The sequence below is a fragment of the Mirounga leonina genome, unplaced genomic scaffold (genome assembly GCF_011800145.1).
Source record: "Mirounga leonina isolate KUSES-001 unplaced genomic scaffold, KU_Mleo_1.0 Mir_95, whole genome shotgun sequence".
NCBI classification, from domain to species: domain Eukaryota; kingdom Metazoa; phylum Chordata; class Mammalia; order Carnivora; family Phocidae; genus Mirounga; species Mirounga leonina.
The window spans coordinates 7,679,962-7,702,736 of record NW_023270865.1 but is presented as its reverse complement, the minus strand read 5'-3'; the positions used below and the strand labels follow the sequence as shown (position 1 = coordinate 7,702,736).

The 22,775-nt window shown below is 45.1% G+C and overlaps 1 protein-coding gene across 2 annotated transcripts; it reads left to right on the top strand.

Moving 5' to 3' along the window:
* Positions 1 to 269: 269 nt before the first annotated feature.
* ATPSCKMT (ATP synthase c subunit lysine N-methyltransferase) lies at positions 270 to 19,410 on the top strand. 2 transcript variants are annotated; one of them, XM_034998855.1, is made up of 5 exons: positions 270 to 316; positions 6,764 to 7,050; positions 9,788 to 9,925; positions 11,151 to 11,201; positions 18,598 to 19,410. In XM_034998855.1, exons 1-5 carry the CDS (start codon positions 301 to 303, stop codon positions 18,796 to 18,798), a joined length of 693 nt encoding a protein of 230 aa, XP_034854746.1. In that variant the 5' UTR covers positions 270 to 300; the 3' UTR covers positions 18,799 to 19,410. The 2 variants fall into 2 exon arrangements, with proteins under 2 accessions (XP_034854746.1, XP_034854747.1); XM_034998856.1 differs by lacking the exon at positions 18,598 to 19,410 and adding an exon at positions 13,481 to 13,984.
* Positions 19,411 to 22,775: the final 3,365 nt, after the last annotated feature.

The window sequence follows — 22,775 nt, the reverse complement described above, 5'->3', positions numbered from 1 at the left end:
CATCCGGGAAGCTGTGGGGGAGGGTGAAGTTCGAAGACACGGACGGGAAGTTAAAACCCACGAGCCAAGAGTAGATGGGAACTCATTTGCCAGAGCTGTACAATGGGGAGTTTCTGGGTAGTGGGTCCCCAACGAGGAACTCGTTTACTTGCAGCATTACTTTCTCCTTCCGTCCCACCCCCGCGCCGAGAAGATGGTAGAGCCCACTTCCGGACTTCCACCCTTTCCCCTCTCCCCGCCTCCGCCCCCTCCCCCCGCCCGCCCGCCCGCCCGCCTCAAGCCGCAGCAGGAAGTCTCGCGATGGAGGGAGGAGGCGGTGAGCCGGCGGGGGTGGAGGGCGGCGGGGGTGGAGGGCGGCGGGCCACGTGTGGGGCTGGCGCCTGTTGGGCGTTGCGAGCTCCCGGTCGGCCGGGCAGGAGTGGGAGCCCCCGGTGCACGGGGCGCGGGCCGCTCGCTGGTACCGGCATTTAGCTGCCGGGGCGGTTCCGAGCACTTTGGGGCGAGTAACTCACGGAGTCTGCCTCGCGGTGTTCTGAGCTGTGAGCTGGAGGCACACTGGGTGGGAGTCTTACAACGCGGCCGCTGACTAGCTGGGTCCTCGGGAAGTGACTCACCGGCTTTGTTCCGCCGTTACCTTGCCTGCAAAAATGTTAGTAGTGACGAGAGCATCTGCCTTGCGCAGCTCCTGCAAGGATGCGGGGAGAACAGTGCCTGGCCCTTAGCAAGTTCTGTTTAAGTGTTTGTTGAAGACATCCCCATTTTGCACAAATAGTCCAGTAACTTGAGCATACAGCTCGTAGGAAGCAAGGTTGCACAGCCCAGCGCAAAGGGTCCCACTCTTAATTCTATCTTGAGAGTACTCTGTCCTCTAAATCCCTCCTGCAGCGTTTGCTTAAGGGCACTGGTCATGACCTAATATTTTATAGGCTTAAATTCGGCCATAGAAAGTGATAAAATACAGTTGATCCTTAAACAATGTGGGGGCTAGGGGTGCCCGCGCAGTCTAAACTTGTAAAGTCAGACCTCCCGTGCAGGCGAAAATGCATGTATAACTGACCCCCCCCCCAAAAAAAAACTTCGCTAATAGGTTGTTGGGAAGCCAGTTACCATATTTTGTTATATGTATTACATACTGTATGCTTACAGTAAAGTAAGCTGGAGAAAAGATGTTATTAAAATCACGAAAGAAAATGTTTACAATAGTGCATAAAAAAACCACCCATGTTTAAGTGGATCTGTGCAGCTCAAACCGGTGTTGTTCAAGGGTCTACTGTACTGATCCACGGATCTTGAAAACATTATGCTAAGTGAAAGCAGCCAGTTAAAAAAGAGCGCACACTATATGATTCCACTCCCATGAAAGTCCAGAATAGGAACTGTAGAGACAGAAAGTAGGTAAGTGGCTGCTTAGGGCTAAGGTGTGAAGGGGGGGTGTGTGTGTGGGGAGTGATAGCTAATAAGGGGTTTCTTCTTGAAATAATGAGAATGTTCTAGAATTGACTGTGGTGATGGTTACACATATCTATGAATATACTAAAATCTTTGGTTTATGTATGTTAAATGGGCACATTGTATGGTATATGAAGCTGTTAAAAATTATGGAGCTCCCCCCGTACCCATAGTACTGAGACTAACAGTAGCAGCTAACAGTCATCACTTACTCTCTCATTTAGAGCACTAAGTGCTTTATATGCATTATTTATTTAACTGTTCCAATAACCCCATGAGGATAGTATTATTTCTGAATTCTACAGGTGGAGAACCTGAGCCTTGGCCAAAACTTATCTAATGTAACACACTAGTTAAGTTCTGTGACTCCAGAACTTTATGACTCAAATCCTTTTAACCACTGTACTGTATAATCGGAATACCCACAGGATAATTTTGCAGAGGCATGGCAGATGGTACTTTGACTTTTTAAGAAACAATAAAATGCATGACTATTTACTATAGCATGTAAATTCCTCCATATGATGCTGAAAGGCATAACTGAAAATGTATTTAAAACTCTTGCTTTCTACCAAACACATCACCTTCCTAATCTTTACTTTTATCTTATTTCTAGCACCAGCAGTAGACTCTTGTTCTTGTTTCTGAGTTGGTTTTCCACTGGGAAACCAGTTTTAAAAATCACTTGAGGGGACCTCAGCTGTCAAGAACAAAGCTCCAGTGTGTGTGAGATGCTGGTAGTTGGCCACTGGCCTTGAGCAGTGACTCACTGCAGAGGACCAGCTTTTCGTGTGTCCTGTGTTCACATCTGTACCTCACAAATTGTAACAGATCACCACATTTCCAAATTGTAACAGACCCCCCCTCCCCCACCCACCGCCCGGCCCATGTCCTAATCTGGAACCTGTGAATATGGTACACAACAGAATTTATAAATGGGATGATGTTAGGGCTTTGAGGTGAGATTATTCTGGCTTGTCCAAGTGGACCCAATGTCCTCACAAAGGGTCCCTATAAAGAAAAGGGAGGCAGGAGAGTCTGAAGAAGGTGTCCTGATGGAAGCAGAGGTTGGGTAATGGGGGGGCCATGGGCTGAGGAGTGTGGGCTGCTTCTAGATGCTGGAAAAGGCAAGCAAATCCATCCCACCTTAGGGCTACCAGAAGGAACCCAGTGCTGCTAACCCATTTCAGACATCTGACCCCCGACTGTATGATGATAAGTGCGTGTTGCTTTAACCCTCTAAGATTTCCCACTGCATCTTTGGGAGAATAATCCAGTGGGCCCTTTGAATGGTTTACTAATTCCTGAAACCATGGATGTTAACATCTTCAAGTGATAAGAATCTGTTGTTCTCCCCCCTCTTACTGTCTTCTGTTTCCTATGATTCCTGTGTTTTGGGCCTTATCTGCTCTACTAGCGTGGGAGCTGCTTGGGGGCAGCCTTGTTCCCTGTGGGGTTCAGCACGTAGCCAGCGGTGGAGGCGGTCAGCGTGTGCCGAGCAGTGTTCTAAGTGCGTTCCTTGCATCCATTCATTTCATCTGCACAGTGACCCTGTAATCCCCATGTTACAGATGAGAAAACCAAAGCTCAGAGATGTGAAGGGTCTTACCTTTATCCAGGTGCAGAGTCCAGGTCCTGACCTCCGGGTCCTGCTCTTGCTGTGGTGGGCTCCTCCCTGATCAGTTTCAAAATCATTTTCAAGTCAGTTTCAGTCCCAGGAACTTGAGATCCTCTTAAGAGGATTTTTTTTTTTTAAAGATTTTATTTATTTATTTGAGATAGAATGAGATAGAGAGAGCATGAGAGGGAGGAGGGTCAGAGGGAGAAGCAGACTCCCTGCTGAGCAGGGAGCCCGATGCGGGACTCGATCCCGGGACTCCAGGACCATGACCCAAGCCGAAGGCAGTCGCTTAACCAACTGAGCCACCCAGGCGCCCTCTTAAGAGGATTTTATTTTATTTTATTTATTTTTTAAGATTTTATTTATTTATTTGAGAGAGAGAATGAGATAGAGAGAGCATGAGAGGGGGGAGGGTCAGAGGGAGAAGCAGGCTCCCTGCCGAGCAGGGAGCCCCATGCGGGACTCGATCCCGGGACTCCAGGATCATGACCTGAGCCGAAGGCAGTCGCTTAACCAACTGAGCCACCCAGGCGCCCCTTAAGAGGATTTTAAAGGGTAAAACTGAAGAGGAGGATATTTCAGGTATCGTTTATTTCTTTGTTTTGAAGTGACTGGAGTTTGCTTTATTCCATACTGGTGCACTGAAATGATTATTTTATCATTTGTTCTTTTTGGATCTTCTTTAAAAATCTTTTCATTATACCATACTTTTTTTTTTTTTTTTTTTTTTTTTTGGTGAAACCTGATTTTGGTCTCTTTGAATTAGTGCAACTGGACTGTAGATACCTGACCAATTTTGATGTGGAATCTCTGCATCTTATTTGAAATAGGGTAGTAATTAGACATTTTAATACTTATTTGTGAAGCTTTGTTCTAAGCCATAAAAATACGGAGTTCATGGTTAATATCGTATTAATGTGTATTTTTATTGAATTCATAAAATACCAAATTGTTTTCTAACGATGACTCCAAAAAAATTAGTAGCTGGAAAGAAAAGATTTTAGTCAGTCTCCCATTAGAATTGAATCCTTTTCGCCATCTATGAAAAACCTACAGCGAATATCATTCTCAATGGGGAAAAACTGAGAACTTTCCCCCTAAGGTCAGGAACGCGGCCGGGATGTCCACTATCACCACTGCTATTCAACATAGTATTGGAAGTCCTAGCCACAGCAATCAGACAACAAAAAGAAATAAAAGGCATCCAAATCGGCAAAGAAGAAGTCAAACTCTCACTCTTTGCAGATGATATGATACTTTATGTGGAAAACCCCAAAGACTTCACCCCAAAACTGCTAGAACTCATACAGGAATTCAGTAAAGTGGCAGGATATAAAATCAATGCACAGAAATCAGTGGCATTCCTATACACCAACAACAAGACAGAAGAAAGAGAAATTAAGGAGTCGATCCCATTTACAGTTGCATCCAAAACCGTAAGATACCTAGGAATAAATCTAACCAAAGACACAAAGGATCTGTACTCAGAAAACTATAAAATACTCATGAAAGAAATTGAGGAAGATACAAAGAAATGGAAAAACGTTCCATGCTCATGGATTGGAAGAACAAATATTGTGAAGATGTCAGTGCTACCCTAGAGCAATCTACACATTCAATGCAATCCCCATCAAAATACCATCCACTTTTTAAAAAGAAATGGAACAAATAATCCTAAAATTTGTATGGAACCAGAAAAGACCCCGCATAGCCAGAGGAATGTTGAAAAAGAAAAGCAAAGCTGGTGGCATCACAGTTCCGGACTTCCAGCTCTATTACAAAGCTGTCATCATCAAGACAGTATGGTATTGGCACAAAAACAGACACATACATCAATGGAACAGAATAGAGAGCCCAGAAATGGACCCTCAACTCTATGGTCAACTCATCTTTGACAAAGCAGGCAAGAATGTCCAATGGAAAAAAGACAGTCTCTTCAACAAATGGTGTTGGGAAAATTGGACAGCCACATGCAGAAGAATGAAACTGGACCATTTCCTTACACCACACACAAAAATAGACTCCAAATGGTTGAAAGACCTCAATGTGAGACAGGAGTCCATCAAAATCCTAAAGGAGAACACAGGCAGCAACCTCTTTGACCTCAGCCGAAGCAACTTCTTCCTAGAAACATCACCAAAGGCAAGGGAAGCAAGGGCAAAAATGAACTATTGGGACTTCATCAAGATAAAAAGCTTTTGCAAAGCAAAGGAAACAGTTAGCAAAACCAAAAGACAACCGACAGAATGGGAGAAGATATTTGCAAATGACATATCAGATAAAGGGCTAGTATCCAAAATCTATAAAGAACTCATCAAACTCAACACCCAAAGAACAAATGATCCAATCACGAAATGGGCAGAAGACATGAACGGACATTTTTCCAAAGAAGACATCCAAATGGCCAACAGACACATGAAAAAGAGCTCAATATTGCTTGGCATCAGGGAAATCCAAATCAAAACCTCAATGAGATACCACCTCACACCAGTCAGAATGGCTAAAATTAACAAGTCAGGAAACGACAGATGTTGGCGGGGATGCGGAGAAAGGGGAACCCTCCTACACTGTTGGTGGGAATGCAAGCTGGTGCAGCCACTCTGGAAAACAGTATGGAGGTTCCGCAAAAAGTTGAAAATAGAGCTACCATATGATCCAGCAATTGCATTATTGGGTATTTACCCCAAAGATACAAAAGTAGGGATCCGAAAGGGTACATGCACCCCGATGTTTATAGCAGCAATGTCCATAATAGCCAAACTGTGGAAAGAGCCAAGATGTCCATCGACAGATGAATGGATAAAGAAGATGTGGTGTATATATACAATGGAATATTATGCAGCCATCAAAAGGAATGAGATCTTGCCATTTGCAATGACGTGGATGGAACTGGAGGGTATTATGTTGAGTGAAATAAGTCAAACAGAGAAAGACATGTATCATATGATCTCACTGATATGAGGAATTCTTAATCTCAGGAAACAAACTGAGGGTTGCTGGAGTGGGGGGTGGGGTGGGAGGGATGGGGTGACTGGGTGATAGACACTGGGGAGGGTATGTGCTCTGGTAAGTGCTGTGAATTGTGCAAGACTGTTGAATCTCAGATCTGTACCTCTGAAACAAATAATGCAATATATGTTAAGAAAAAAAAAAAAAAGAAGGAGGTAGCAGGAGGGGAAGAATGAAGGGGGGGAATCGGAGGGGTAGACGAACCATGAGAGACGATGGACTCTGAAAAACAAACTGAGGGTTCTAGAGGGGAGGGGGGTGGGAGGATGGGTTAGCCTGGTGGTGGGTATTGAGGAGGGCACATTCTGCATGGAGCACTGGGTGTTATGCACAAACAATGAATCATGGAACACTACATCTAAAACTAATGATGTAATGTATGGGGATTAACATAAGAATAAAAAAAAATGTAAAAAAAAAGAAAAAGAAACAACCTCAAATATCGGGGACTAAAAGTAATAAAAAGAAATTAATCTCTTAAAAAAAAATCCTTTTCTCTAAAACACTTTTAGTTGATGGAATTTAGAACTCATGGAATCCTACATTTGTAATTTAGATTGTATTCAGCTAAATCATCCTTCTTTAAACAGTACAAGTTTGTCAATAAGTATTCTAGGAAAAAAAAACTACCGTGGATTTCAGATTTGGTGCGATGTACACATTTCCTGCTTGCTTTCCGTCTAGGTGCACCCCCGGAAATCCTCGAAGAAAGTCACTCAGGATGTGTTCTACCTACAAGTCTCAGAGCCAACAGTTTGAAGAAAAGCAGTTGGGGGTTCCTATTTACTGGGATTATTGGCGGGACGCTGGTGGCCGTGTATGCCGTGGCCACACCATTTCTAACGCCGGCCCTTCGAAAAATTTGTCTGCCTTTTGTACCTGCAACTACAAAGCAGATTGAAAATGTTGTGAAAATGTTGCATTGCAGAAGAGGATCCCTGGTCGATATTGGCAGTGGTGACGGGCGTATTGTGAGTTATGCTAAGACACTTGAAGGTTTCAAACTCGAGGTTTTAAAATTCCTCCTTTGTTTCTTTTTCTTTCTTTCTTTTCTTTTTTTTTTTGTTCCAGGTTTTTATTTAAATTCCAGGTGGTTAACATACAGTGTAATATTGGTTTCAGGAGTAGAATGTAGTGATTCATCACTTCCGTACAACACTCAGTGCTCATCACAAGTGTCCTTCTTAATACCCATCACCTATCTATCCCATCCCAGCTTCACCTTATGAGATTTATGCCAAGACCTGCTAATCTGACAATATAATAAAGTAATGGTTTCTTCTGTGTGTTCGGCCGAACTCTCAAACCCTCCAGAAGGAATTGGAATTTATTTTTCTCAGATTTATTTTTTCTGAAAGGTGAAAGTGGCTGTGTAGATTTGCCAGGTAAAAAGGAGAAATTAATTGGTAATTATGAAATTTTCCAATAAAAAAACTCAGGCCAGGAGAGGTGGTATAATTAGAGGAAACGTGGAGTCGTGGAGTTTAACATAGATGTTTGCTTCTACGCTTATCTGTGTTTATACATACATCATAATTCCTGCGGGTAATGTAGAGTTTTTGAAAGAGCCAGTGCATCAGCTCTCATTTATCCAAAGATCAGACTTCTAGTGATCTCAGCTCACTGACTCCAGCTGAGAACCTATAAGTAAAGATTCAGGGCCACTGACTGGCCAGTGGGTGTCCGCAGCACGTTCCTCCATGGGCACGGTGGCACCGTCCTTAGGCCCCCAACCAGCGATGACTCGGAAAGTGAGGATAACAGTAGTCAAGCCTCACATTCTGGGAACATTTGGAGACCAGCAGGGGCGTGACTCCTTTCACCACTCCCTGGGTCATGAACCTTGCACCCTCATGGTGACCCGAATGGCCAGGACGAGGTTAAAACATAACTTGTTTGTTTTTAGGAAATCAGGAGGTTTATCTATGAACCAGGAGGAAGTTTTAAAACCCAGTTTTGAATGCTTTACACATCTGAGTAGTATCTTTGTGGTTTCCTTTTGTTCTTAAGGGGGTGACACTATAGGTAAGAGAAATTACTGTGGGCGGGCAGCTCCTTCAGGGATGCTCCCTTGAGTAGTGGTGGCAAGACAGAATGAGCAGAGACCCCAGGACCAGCCCACTGCCCTCACCTTACAGAGGCCGGTGGCCTTCTACAGTTGACTTTATTCTGACTTGTTCCATTTTACTCTTACCTGTTTTCAACTTTGAGTGAACAGTCTTTAAATACTAAGGAAATGTGTAAGCAGTTGCCGGTTCTCGTTGACTGGTCATTTTGATCACAAATTAGAACTAGTTCGCAAAGCATTATCCCATAGCGGCAGATTCATTTTGCCTGCCGCTCTGCCATCACTGATGTAGAGAGAGACGGTGAATTTTCAGCAACTTCTCGTTGGGCTGAGCCAGGGGTTGGCCAATCCAGAAATGCTCTATCCAAAGCAAACCTTACAGTTGTGATGCTCGAGGTGAAATCTCTGACAAAAACATGAACTGAGTTTAAACCAGCATTCTCTTGTCTACAAGCTACATAGTTTTAGAGATCTCTCTTTAGATGGTGTTTTCAACAAAATAAGTGCCTTTTGATTGGACATTTTGTGATTATAGACCATAAATAGGAAGCAGTCATATCATTGGACCACGTTAAGTTGTTTTTCTTTTTTTAAATTAAATTAATTTAAAAATTATAAGTTTATTTTTTAAAATCCAGTATAGTTGACATACAGCGTTATATTAGTTTCAGGTGTACAATATAGTGATTCAACAATTGTGTGCATTACTCGGTGCTCATCATGGTAAGCGTGCTGTCAGTCCCCTTCACCTATTTCCCCTATCCCCCCACCTGCTTCCCCTCTGGTGACCAGTAATTTGTTCTCTATATTTAAGAGTCTGTTTTTTTTGTTTGTTTGTCTCTGTATTTGTTCATTTGTTTTGTTTCTTAAATTCCACATATGAGTGAAATCATACGGTATTTGTCTTTCTTTGACTTATTTCACTTAGCATCGTACCATTCTAGATCCATCCATTTGTTGCAAATGGCAAGCTTTCATTCTTTTTTATGGCTGAGTAATATTCCACTGTGTATATGTGTCTACACCACATCTTCTTTATCCATTCATCTATCAGTGGACACTGAGGCTGCTTCCATGATTTGGCTATTGTAAATAATGCTGCAATAAACATAGAGGTACGTATATTTTTTCAAATTAGTGTTTTCATGTTCTTTGGGTAGATACCCAGTAGTGGAGTGACTGGATCATATGGTAATTCTACTTTTAATTTTTGGGGGAACCTCCGTGCTTTTCCACATTGGCTGCACCGAATTCACATTCCCACCAGTAGTGCATGAGGGTTCCTTTTTCTCCACATCGTCACCGACACTCGTTTCTTGTGTTTTGATTTTAGCCATTCTGACAGGTGTGAGGTGGTATCTCATTGTAGTTCTGATTTGCATTTCCCTGATGATGAATGATGTTAAACATCTTTTCATGTGTTGGTTGGCCATCTGCATGTCTCTTTGGAGAAATGTCTCTTCATGTCTTCCGCCCATTTTTAATTGGATTATTTGTTGTTTTTGGTGTAGGGTTGTGTAAGTTCTTTACATATTTTGGATACTAATCCCTTATAGCATATCATTTGCAGAGATCTTTTCCCATTTAGTAGGTCGATGTTTTTCTTTTTATTTTGAATAAACACTGGTCTCTCTTTGCAGGTGATAGCAGCTGCAAAAGCAGGATTCACAGCCGTTGGTTATGAATTAAACCCCTGGCTAGTTTGGTACTCCAGATACCGTGCTTGGCGAGAGGGAGTGCACGGCTCTGCCAAATTTTATATTTCAGATTTGTGGAAGGTATGTAAGGCAGAGAATGTTCCTAGGAAATGCCAACCAAAACTTTGTAATTTGTAATTAGTATAATTAAAAGCTGAAGAATGTATTAAAAGAAAAACAGTTAAAATACAAGTGTATATTTCAGCATAATGAAATGTGAACACCTTTTAAATTGATAGATTTACAAATCAACTCTTAGAGTAGAAGCTTAAGGTTTCTAGACCTGATAGGTTATGTGAATTCCAAGAATTTGCTCATTTAAGAAAGTTCTCATTTCTCTTTGTTACAAAATGATGAGGGTTTTTTTTTTTATCTCATTTGGAAATCTTATAAATTATAATATAGACATTAACTTGTTAATGTCATTCTTGGTAAATGGTAGACTTTTCTCTGTGTGGCTGCGTGTGTACGTGTGAGTCTACAGAGAGAGATGAGTACAAAAGACAGAATCCACTGACTATGTTGTCACGGTTCTTTCTGGTCTTCATAATGTAAAGATAACTTCCAAGTTTATTTGTACTCTAAAAAAAAGTCCTGTAATTTTGCTTTAGGAATGCACCATAAAATGCTTTTTCTTAAATAAGAATTTCCCATTGTAATGTTGTCATCAGTAGCTTATAAAAATTCACTTGAGTTTTGCTTGCATTGTTTTTTATACCACATATACATAAACGATCTTTCTATAGAGTAAATAAGACTTTTATTGAGCAATAAGAATTTTGACTGGCAAAGCACTTTTCCCCCCAGTTTTTCAACTAAAGATCATTTTATTCCGTTTTTTACTTAGTATTTTAGAGAAGAGGAGGGGGACTAGAATTTTAAGGATGGCTCAACATAAAAGACAGGTGCTTGTCCGATGTCACACGTTCTTGCTGAGTTAGTTTGGCATATGGTGGAGAAGAGTAGAGAGTGTGGATCAGGGCACAGATGGCCCAGAGCACCCGGCGCAGCCACCAGCTGGTCACTGGATGAGTCACTGGCGTTTCCGACAGATGACCCCTGGGTGGGCCCTTCCGGGAGCATCCGTGCGGGTGACAGGAGTGACTTAGGGGAGGTGTTTGGACAACTGCAGTGGATTGAATTAACAGAAGCATAAACATGGCTTCTTCTCGTGAGGTCTTAAAGGTCTTTGTTGAAAACCTACTATTTGACGAAATGGGACATTGCTGCACCCTTTGAAACAAAAGTTAAGCTTGATGTTTGGCCTTTTAAAACTAATCTGTGCATCGTTCCCCCTCTCCTCTAGGTAACTTTTTCGCAGTACTCAAACGTCATTATTTTCGGCGTGCCTCAGATGGTGAGTTCGCGTCCTCCTCCCCCTCGTTGGTTGGCTTTAGGTCTTGTGTAGACCCTCCAGCTGTAACAGGCCACGTCCGTGTGGCCACCTGCCCGTGTGCCCAACAGCAGCGCCCCCAGAGATTTGGGGATGGGGGACATTGGATTTCACTGCACTGGCTTGACACACTACCTTGGGGCCTTAAAAGTTTAATCATAAAAGATTCAGTCATGTCGTTAAAACTTTCGCTGCAGATAAAATTCTCAATGATCTACCTAAGCCCTAAAAACTCCAATCTGGAAACTACTTTATGAGCTCCCGGTGTCTAATGTAGTTGGAGAGTTTTGCGGTTGTTCACTTAACAGCCAGCTGAAGTCACTTGGGAGAGGTAATGGTATGTTCCCTTCGAATTGATCGTTCCTCCGGTTTTGCAGTAAGGCGATTTTCAGGGCGGGCGAGTGTCGACTAGTTGCAGTTGACCTCAGCTGACTGATTTGTATCGAACTTAGATTACATACTTTAAAAAGTGAAAACACCGTGGCATCATGCTGTAAATGGTTCCAAATTTAGCCTTTGGAAAGATGACGAGGATGGGATGCTTTTATTGTAATTGTTGGTTTACAGACCATAGAGAGAAATCCGTTTTGACTTTTCAAGCTCTGTAATTGTAGCTGTAATAATTGTGGCAAAATTGGATGTTTCCTGAAATGCTGCTATATAACTGATATGTATGGTTTATAATATAAAAAAAGGGAAATTTACTTTTTTGTTGTTTTGTTTTCTTAGTCACACCTTTTTGTGTAAGACGGCTCAGTGCTTGAGAAATTTATTCTTACTACGAGGAACTTCAGTACAATGGCACTTTTTATTTTTTTTGTCGATTTAGAAGTGCTGTTGTTACATATTCTCGAAAGTAGCAGGATTCTGTATGTTTGGAATTTTCAGTAAGCCTAAAATTAAGATGAAACGTGGGTGTTCACCCTTTTGCTATAGAAACGAAAAGGGGCGTGATCCCTAGTCATTGACAACAAACTGTTTGGGATCCTAGCACTGCTATGGACTTCGACCGTTGTCCGCTCCTCATGATGTTTGGGCAGCATTTTCAAGGAAATAGATTTGATTTGAATTCCATGCTTTATAAAAAGGGAAAGTTGATGTTTATTGCGATTTCCATGCCATCCTGAGAGGCTGGCCGGTGGTGGCCTGAGGTGTGGGCTTACGAGGTCACAGCAGCTCCGTCCCGGGGGTGGGGGCAGGGGCAGCAGTGACCCGTGGGCTCCAGCTCCTTGTGCATCTTACCATGTTTGAGCATCGTCAGTTTTTGGAGCTGTTCACTCGGGAAATAAGAGTCCTGTTTTTTTGATGAATGCTTTTGCAATTATTGTCCATTTTCCTGTATGCAGAGAAACTTTAAGAACTTGTGGCATCTCACTGTTCCCAAGAGAAAGGGGAGCGGCTGAAAACACGAAGCAGCCACATTCCGTGGGATGAGAGGGATTCAGCCAGCGGGCAGTTTTCCACGCAGGGGGCTAGTTCACGGGACCCCCGGGGCTCGTTCGTGGGTGCAAGGCCCCGCTTTTGACCCTCACCGAGCCTTGCCTATGTGGAGGCGGTGAAGGGGAGGGAAAGTGCTGCCTGGGGGGTCAGGGGGCCAGCTCTGCTCTCCGGAGTCCTGGGAGCCCTGATGGGGCCGTCTTCCAGTGAAACGCACTTGCCTTGTCTGAGCACTGGTCGGCGTGGCAACGTGGCTCCGCAAAGCCCGTGTAGCACCACGTTTCCTGTGGCAGGTGAGCCACATAGAGGCCATGCGGGAGCCAGGAGAAGGCAACTGGAGAGGGAGGAGCCTGGTGTTGTAAATCATCCACCTGCTCCCGATAGCACACCGATGGTTCCTAACAGCTCTTTGCTTTTGTGTATCTAACCCACCAGGGGTGAGGAATCTCATCTGGATCTGGTAAATCCAGCGCCAGCATGGTAAATACCCACATTTAACTCTAGCACATGCTCCTCTTTTCAAAATGTGAAACAGATCAGTCGTGTCCTTGTGTAAAACCCACATGGGACGTCTTGCTGCTTTAAAGCAGTGAAGATAAGGCACGACCTCTCCACCGGGCCCAAGGCCTGGCGTGGAGTGGCCCCTGCCTCCCTCAGCTCTCTGTGTGTCAGCGCTCTGTCCTTCTCTCGGCCCCTGGATCCACAGTGTGAGCTGTGTTCTTCCCTCTGGCTTCAGTCCCCCCAGCTCTGGGCCTAGTTGGTGAACACCTCCTGACCACTCACAGGTCTGGTGTCCTCTCCTCCAGGAAGTCGTCCCTGATTGCTCGGTGAGACAAACCCCAGTGCTCCCGTTTTCTATCCACCGGTGCCTGTTCCTTCTCCGGAGTGAGTCATCGCACATTTCCTTACGTGGTGGCCTCGGCAGGTTTGCTGTGTGCACTGTAATGTATGTTCAAGAGTGAGCTTTCCGTCAGCTCGGCAGCACCAGCACAAAGTAATGACTCCGGAAATACTTGTGAAATGAATGAAACGTACCCAGTAAGGACACTTCCTGGTGGGCTATTCAATTTTGTAACTTCAAGGATTAATTTTAGTTATGAGTCATGTTGTGAATTGATGAACATAAGTATGACCATCATTCTGATAAAGATAAATGATTCATGATGGGATCATGTGTCCTTCGCTTCTTCATTCGACAGGTATTTAGTTGGTGCCACAAAGGGCGAGACTGCGTCCTCATCACTTGGGATACTTTAGTGAATGGAAAAGAGGAACACCCCTGCCCCGAGGTGCCTACATGCTAGTGGGGAGAGCAGATCTTTTTTTTTTTTTTTAAGATTTTATTTATTTATTTGAGAGAGAGAGAGAGAGAGAGAGCACATGAGACAGGGGGAGGGTCAGAGGCAGAAGCAGGCTCCCTGCCGAGCAGGGAGCCTGATGTGGGACTGGATCCCGAGACTCTAGGATCATGACCTGAGCCGAAGGCAGTCGCTTAACCGACTGAGCCACCCAGGCGCCCGGGGAGAGCAGATCTTAAATGACGTCCCTATATAAAGGGCTCCAGGCTGGCTCAGTCAGCAGAGCACGCGACTCTTGATCTCAGGGTTGTAAGTTCAAGCTCTACATTGGGCATAAAGCTTATTTAAAAAAAAAAAAATCCTAAAAAAATGTTGTCCAACAGGAGGGGTAAGTGCTGTGGGGCGGAGTAAAGCAGGAGAAGGAGGGGCAGAGACAGTGTCCCTGGGAAGGGGACGTGTGGAGGTATGGGGAATGTGCCGGGCAGAGCCATCGCAGAGGCCCCCAGGGATCTGTGCCTCTTAGGTTCCAGCAGCAGCAGGGAGAGGTGACGTCAGAGGGGAGCTAGGGGCCAGGCGTGAAGGATGCCGTGCTGTTGGAATGCAGGAGCCCTGGCGGGTTTGAGCAGAGGAGGGAGGGACCTGCCTGGGTTGTGAAGGACCCCGGGCTGCTGTGTGGAGACCGAGTGTGGGTAGAAGCCGGGAGACAGGTTAGGAGCTCCTGCAGGCAGCTGGTGTGATAGGGTTGTGCCAGTGTGCAGAAGCTGATTGGAAGCGGTCAAGTTCTGCATGCGTCGAGAAGATGCAACCAACAGGATGCGTTGGCATAGCCAGTGTGGGGCGGGCAAGAAAGAGGAACCATTCCTCAAGGATTTTGGTGAGAGCAACTGGAAGTTCGCAGTTGTTGTTACTGAGCTGGGAAAGGTGCGGACAGAGGAGCTGGAGGAGGAGGATCAGGAAGCCTGAGATGTATGTGGAGGTGTGAGGTTGGTAGTGGTGGGTAGAGGGCATCTGGGGCTCAGGAAGGAGAGGGGCCAGGAGATTGGGCATCAGCTCCCAGAAGGAGTTTAAGCCCAGGAGTGGCTGAGGTTCCCCGGGGAGGGGGCAGAGCTGGTCAAGGCCTGCACTTTGGCCTCTGACAAATGAGGGGCACCCAGCAAAGGACTCGAGAGGAGGAGTTGGGTAGGAGGAATGCCCAGCGGGGGGTGGGGGTTACCCTAGAAGCCAAGTGAAGCCAGTGTTTTGGGGGGAGGGAGCCATCACATGGATCAAGAGCTGCTCATGGGCATGGCTGTTTGGTCTTACATCTTTGAGCTGGTTTCAACTTATGTTTAAAGTTTTGAAGATGTAATTAGAATATGATGAGTTCGTGTCACTTTGAAACCTCTAATTATGTGAATAATTTTGAATTCCATTAGACAGACATGACACATCACTGCCTCTCTGTGCGTGATATCAAGACTCACGTTCATTGCATATTTATGTGTGATTGACTCAGTTAATTTCTTACCATTGAAATAGCTCCTTTCATTTGTGGGTTTATCTTGACTTAGCATATGACAGTCATTGGGAAATAAAAGAAACCGTAAAAGAGAACAGAATAATGATAACATGAATGCGTTTACAATGATCCTTTTGATGAACAAAATTACTGTAAGAAACCTCTGGTATTTTGGAAAAACACATATTGTCTCATTCTTTGCTTATTTAATTTTTCCTTTGAGGAACAAAACTTTTTTTTTTTTTGAAGAAATCTTTTATTGGCTGTTAAAAGAGTAGAAATATCCCATCCTTAATGGAATTTATTCTTGGTTATCTTGGTATTAATTGTCATGAAGAATCAAGAGTTTTCATTCACTCTAGCCAGAGGTCACACGGAGGACTTTCACCAGCCACTTTTTAAAGATACAGGTTGGGAATAAAGTCTTCATAGAAGGACTATTGATTTGTTTGTCTTGATTTATTTGGTTAGTTTTAAAGGGATTAGTTTTTGCTCAGATCTTGGTTTCAAGATATCATTTCCCATTTAGAGGAGCCAGGAATGTGTGAGAGGTGTCTGATCTGAGGGCTGAGGAGGGGGATCGATAGAAAAGCCTGGGGCATTTTGTGGAGCACAAATATGAGGAAGTGTTCAGAATATTTGTTGAGGGCGCATCCAATGGAGAGAGAGAGGCCCACTTGAGGAGGCTCCCCAGGGCCACACTGGGATGGTCTGAGCACCAGAAGAAACAAGGATGATGGTGGATTAGAACCCATTGAACAGAATAGGAATCTAGGAGCTCATACTTACAGTGACAGGTACACAGGTAGAAAGAAGGGAGAGCTCTTCCTTGCCCTAGAATGCCCACTGTCAGTTTAGAAGGAATGACAGAATTAGCAAATTTCCACTTTGCAGTCGTACCGTGAAAAATAACTCGGGCCAGAATCATCAAGAATGCTACATCTAGGGCACCTCGGTGGCTTAGTTGGTTAAGCGTCTGCCTTCAACTCAGGTCATGATCCCAGGGTCCTGGGATCGAGCCCCGCATCGGGCTCCCTGCTCAGCGGGAAGCCTGCTTCTCCCTCTCCCACTCCCCCTGCTTGTGTTCCCTCTCTCGCAGTCTCTCTCTCTGTCAAATGAAAAAAAAAAAAGCTACATCTAGTGAGGGACAGTTCGTTGAGCAGCAGGATATTTACATCATCTCAAGCTACCTCCGACAAATTATTCATTATAAGGGGAAATTAGTAACTCCACTGTGGAGGCAGCAGATATCACCCTAGCCGGGTGGTGACCATCACTCTCAAAGCAGAAGGTCCCCGTGGGCACCCGACAGTGGGGCCCTGAGAAGCTCACAGCCCCACTTGTGGGGCATTGCCCAAGATGCACGTGCCGAGTTCTCATGAGCAGACGTGAGGAGAACCCAAGTTGAGGACCACTGGTGAATAACTGGCCCGTCTTCCTAAAGATGGTGTCAGCAGAGACAAAGGAAGATGGAGGAACCGTTCCAGATGAAAGTAGACTAAGGAAACATGATAGCTAAATGCAGCATGACCTCATGAGGAAAGTGTCACAAAGGACGTTATTGGGACATTGGGCGCAATTGGAAGGCTATGGGCATTATTATTGGAATACAATCTTAAATTTCCTGAATTTGATGACTGAGCTGGGGCTGTGTCTTAGTATCAAGGAATAAAGGAGTGTATATTCTCAAATGGTTTAGGAAAAATATTCATAGAGGAAGAGGGCAAATCAGATAAAGCAAATACGATCAACAATTAAAAATTGGTGAACCTGGGTGAAGGAAGACAGGAATCCCTTGTTCTATTCTTGTGACTTTTCTATAACTTTGAAATTCTTTGAAAAAAACAAGAAGTGGAAAAAATAGTTTTAGGAGGTAAAGATGGTAGGATCGGAAGATCAGTTTTTAAGCTGTTGTTAATTTGCTGATATAATACTTGTAGCAGGTAGATTGGTAATAAAAGGATACAAAAGTGATCAATAAGAGGATTTTACTTTGTATAAGTTCTGTTGACTATGAAGAAGTTGTCCGTGCATTATAAATTTTGAAGAATTATGAAATATTTCATTATATTTCAAGTTAGTAGAATGAGTATAGTTTTTCATGGTCTAATTTAGTAGTACCATATTTCACCGAATCTAGATGCTACTAGTTTTAGGATGTACCATGGCTACTGAGAAAAAAATATGGCCAACTATAATTCTAAGACTGTGTCAACTGTAAGATGTATCCTGATTTCTGAGATGTTAAAACGTGGGAAAGTGTGTTAAATAGTTGAGACGAGGTAGATTAAAATGTTAGGTGGGCAGATAATTTAAAGCTGCTTCTCATTTTATTTGTTTCTTTTTAAATAAGAGTATTTTATTTTATTTTTTGCGGGGGAGGGGCAAAGGGAGAGAGAGAGAATCTGAAGCAGACTCCCCGCTGAGGGTGGGGCTCAGTCTTATGACCCTGGGATTGTGACCTGAGCCAAAATCAAGAGTTGGACACTGGGTGCCTGGGTGGCTCAGGCAGTTGAGTGTCTGCTTTTGGCTCGGGTCGTGATCCCGGGGTCCTGGGATCGAGTCCTGCGTTGGGTTCCCTGCTCAGTGGGGAGCCTGCTTCTCCTCCTCCTCCCCGCTTGTGCTCTATCTCACTATTGTTGCTATCTCCGTCTCTCTCTCTCTCAAATAAATAAAACCTTTAAAAAAAAATTTGGACACTTAACTGAGCCACGCAGATGCCCCTGTTGTTAATGTCACTTCCGTGTTTTAATGGATCATTTGATAACGTATTTATGCCCCAAAGGGATGTTATTTACAGTTACTGAATTTTTTTTTTTTTTTAAAGATTTTATTTATTTGAAAGAGAGAGACTGAGAGAAAGAGGGCATGAGCGGGGGCAGAGGCAGAGGGTAAGGGAGAAGCAGACTCCCCGCTGAGCAGGGAGCCCGATGCAGGACTCAATCCCAGGACCCCGAGATCGTGACCTGAGCCTAAGGCAGACTCTTCACTGCCTGAGCTACCCAGGCATCCCTATGGTTCCAAATTTTTGCACAGGTATTTTCAGGCACTCAGCTCCAAAAGAACGTTTGGGCATCTTTTCCTCCGACTCGCTGCTTACTGAAATAATGGCTGTTGTTCCGCACAGATGCTGCAGCTGGAGGAGAAACTCACGCTCGAACTGAAGGATGACGCCAGAGTCATTGCCTGTCGGTTCCCTTTCCCTCGCTGGACCCCAGACCACGTCACTGGGGAGGGGGTGGACACTGTGTGGACCTACGACGTGAGCACTGTGAGAGGCAAGGGGCCCCGAAGACCCGTGTGCTTCCAGCCGAGCATTCAAATGTAGACTTTATTGAGCGCGGTTTCCCAGGTGTTGGTGGGCTTTGATTTTACAGAGACTTCAGCTGTGTCTTCAGCAAAGAGTGTATTTTTCTTCGGTATGGAATGAAAAAGTACTATTACTTTCCTTAACTTCTGGGAAACAAACAGAAGTCAAGAACAGCAGGTAGATTTAAAGTCCCTTTTCATGCTGTATTCAAAAAAGTGGTCTTACTGTCCATGCGCTCAGAGGTATGAAAATATGAATGAGTGATAGTCGTTTTGATGTGCAGGAAGATGTGAACAGCTCCTGACATTATAAAAAATATGATTTAATGCCAGAGATGGAAAAAAACACACTTTTTAAAGAGGGTATGTCTTAACAGATATTTGTAGTTTGCTCTAACTTCATTCATACTTAAGATTTATGGATTTTTGTCTTTCTTTTCTGTACTTGATGGTAAAACTAATTTTCTGAAGATGTGGGCCCTCATATTTTATAACATTTGTTAGGAATCATTTGTTCCAAGGCTAGTGGATTACTGTATTTTATTGAATCTGAGATGTGTATGTGTGTGTAAATGTGTGTGCATAGACGCACGTTTGAACATTTCTGAAATGGTGATGAACCTTCCAGTCAGTGGTGTTTTGTGTCTGTGATCAGTGGTGTTTTGTGTTGTACGTCATGATATCGTTGCACATCAGCCAGCATTGATGGGATCTCAGGTTTGAGGAAATGTGCTCAGGGAAGCTGCACGATAGAGGAGTAGTTGGTAGTAACAATAGTAAAATAAGCCGTCCTGCGCTTGGGATTCAGCCAGCCCTGACGGCAGATCCCTGCCTGGCCCCAGCAGGAGGCCCGGGACCAGGGGCTTGCCCCCCGTGGAGCCTTGCTTTCCCAGTTACCCCGAGGACCCGTTGGGATAATGATACACTGAACAGGGGACTTTTTTGGGTAAACTCACGACACAGAGTCTTCGGTCTGTGAGTGTATTTATTATTTTAGATACTAAAGAAAGTTACGGATTATTTCTGCTAGTCGCTTCTTGACTTTATGAAAGCTGCCATTTATGTAATATTTCTCATTTACGAGAGGAGACTTGACTGATTTAGATAAAGACAAGGAAAACCTTTGAATGTGAGTAGACAAGCTTCATGTATCTGAAAATTAGTATTAAATGGTGCCTCGAATAATCCCTATGCATCATAGGAAAGAAGCGAGTTCCCAAACATACACACCTGTAACCTAAATACCAAACCGTCTTCACAGAGGTTTGATAAGATGAGATGGTTTGCATTTTTAACTGAAATCCTAAAACTATGATCAGCTTAATTGTCATTTAAATGAGCAGCAACCTGGAGACTCATTCATTCCTTCAGCAGATACTTACCGAGTATCTACTGTGTAATAAGCTTTTCCGACTCAGTGGTGAATAGACCTGCAAGGCCTCTAATCTTATGGCATGTATATTCTAGAAGAACGAGACAGACAAATACGAGAGTGAATGTTAGTGTGTGTGACGTTCTCTGAAAGAAGTCAACAATGTGACAGTCTTGGGCATTTGTCAGGTGTTTGGCTGCTACTGTCCATCCCTTCCCAGTGGCCCCCGGTTTCTTAGGAATGAATTCTCTCCGATGTGTGTAGTTTGCTGCCTGCCCCTCCGTCACTCCCGCCAGCCCTGTAACTCGGACAGGGACCCGTCATACCTCCCTGCTGGGCAGGTGTGATGGTAGGGGCAGGGTTTTGTGTTCAGTAAGGATGCATTCAGTAAGTTTCTAGACGCTCCTGGCGGACTTCCGGAGGCATCAGGCTATCTGGAAAGGCATATGTAACTTGCTGTTGTTGGGTTTCTCCTTCAGCTTCCCAAGAATTAGATGATGCCTGGTCCTGCAACCTCAGAATAAAATAGACCATTTCACAGAGGTGTTGAGATTCATGGAGTCTGTAAGATCTTTAATTGATTTTTTCAGTTGTGCCTTCAAGTATCCCGTAAGTGACCTGTGAGAATATTCTCCTAGAGGTTATCGTGGCTTCTCTGACCGGCTGGTTTCAATGATCAGTTACTGGATTGAGGATATTGATTAAGTTTGCACACGACACAAGGCAAGGAGTGAGAGCTACTACTTTTGATGTCAAAAGTAGGATTCAAAAGTGTCTGCCGGATTGAAATCAGGGATAAGTGCTAACTTGATAAAATTTAAAGTTCAAACAAACAAACAAATAAGAATAGAAATAGAGCTTAGTGGTGACATAGCCGAACAGGAGCTGTTGTGACCAGACCTGGAGGTTCCGTTGACATTCGGCTCAATGACCAGCACATTCCCATCTGCATGCATCTTTCTCTAAGAGGTTGGCCCCAGGGTTGCAACCCCTGCCCTCCCCCGGTGTCCCAGGGGGGCGTCGTCGGACCCTCTGCCGATCCTGGCATTTAGACTCCCTGAAATGCTTAGCTCCACCAAGAGGCTGTGAAACCAAGTTTAAAAGATTTAAGAATGGAGACTCTTTCAGACACACCGTGTTCACCGTTGCTGAGAGATGGGGTACACGGTGACAAGCCACAGCCAAACAGAACAGAAAAAATGCAGGATTCCTGACGTTTCTACCTCGCGGCCTCTGAAGTTTGCAGGGCCATCTTCTGGGAGCTTTGGGAAAGGTTTTGTTGTGAACAGAAGGAGGTGCTTGAGGAGGGAGCATCCTTCCTGTCTTTGGATGACAGGCTATATAAAGCACCACCAGGGGCAAAGTGAAGATGTGGAGTAGAAAGATGGACAGAGTCCAGGTGTTTGACGAGACCACGGAGTTGCTGAACTGACCCAGAGCCTCCAACTTCAGGACATCTTACATGAGGTGACAGACCCACCTTGTTGCTCTCCCACGGGTGTGGGATGTGCCCTGTGGTGGCCTGGCTGAGGCAGGAGGGTGTGAGGCTCAAATGGGGGGAGGGAGCCTGGCAGTGTGGAATGCAGGCGCCCCTGAGCCCGTGCCCCCTGTCTGGAAGGCGCTGCAGGACAAGGCACTCGCTGGCAAGGTCAGAAGCACGTCTGGAGTATTCAAGAGGGACGGAGAGCTCCCACGGGCGGAGGCCCCACTCCCTCCCAGAGTGGCGTTTGGGCAGTTGTACCAACAAGTCAAGAGGGCTCTGAATGTGGACCCAGCCTTCACCAGCGGCAGGAGTCCTCCCAGGTGGGCGTCCTGTTCTTGGGGACATGGGCAGAGCCGAGTAACAGCGGAGCCTCAGCCACATCCCTGCACCCAGGGAGTTTTGTCGGGGGAAAGATGATTCTTCCCAGGATTAGAAAGGAATTCATAAAAGGAAGGGAAGAAAACACTCAGACTGCTCTCTTGGCAGATGGGGCTGCCAAGGGGAGAAGCCATGACGTGGACTGCGCGTTTGTGTCCTTAGGTTGAAATCCTGACCCTCTGTGTGCTCATACGAGGAGGCTGGGCCTTGGAGAGGTGCTTAGGTCCTGAGGCTGGAACCCTCCTGCAGGGGATTAGTGCCCTTACAAGGCGACCTCCGAGAGCCCCGTCCTCCACATGTGAGTGGGAGGACAGCCAGCTGTGGCCCAGGAGGGGGCTTCTCACCGGACACCCAGTGTGTTGCAGCTGGGATCTGAGGCTTCTTAGCTCCATAGCTGAGCGGAACAGATGCTTGTCGTGTGGGCCCCCGGGCTGTGGTGTTCGGTGACCGCAGTCCGAGCTGGTAACCTAGACGGTCCGCACCCAGCGCTATCCAGACTTGTCCCTGCTGTAGTCATCATTTCCCGGGCCCGCACGAGGCACGGAAGTTGCAGGGAGCCAAGCTTCCAGAGGATTCTCCCCAGTGCCAGCTGGGGAGAGCGGGAAACCATCTCCCTGACGTAAAGGTCAGGGCTGGGTGGCTGGGTGGGCTCCCGAAGTTCCCCTGGACCCCCCGTCTGCTTGACCGTCGGGGCCTGTGGTTGGCACCGTCACAGGGGAGGCTTCTTTGGGGAGGGGTCTCTTCTGTGCCTCCCAGCTCACAC

Coding starts and splice junctions, on each gene's coding strand:
- ATPSCKMT (XM_034998855.1), top strand. Junction 9,926..11,150: donor ATATTTCAGATTTGTGGAAG/GTATGTAAGGCA, acceptor CCTCTCCTCTAG/GTAACTTTTTCGCAGTACTC. Junction 11,202..18,597: donor TTTTCGGCGTGCCTCAGATG/GTGAGTTCGCGT, acceptor TGTTCCGCACAG/ATGCTGCAGCTGGAGGAGAA.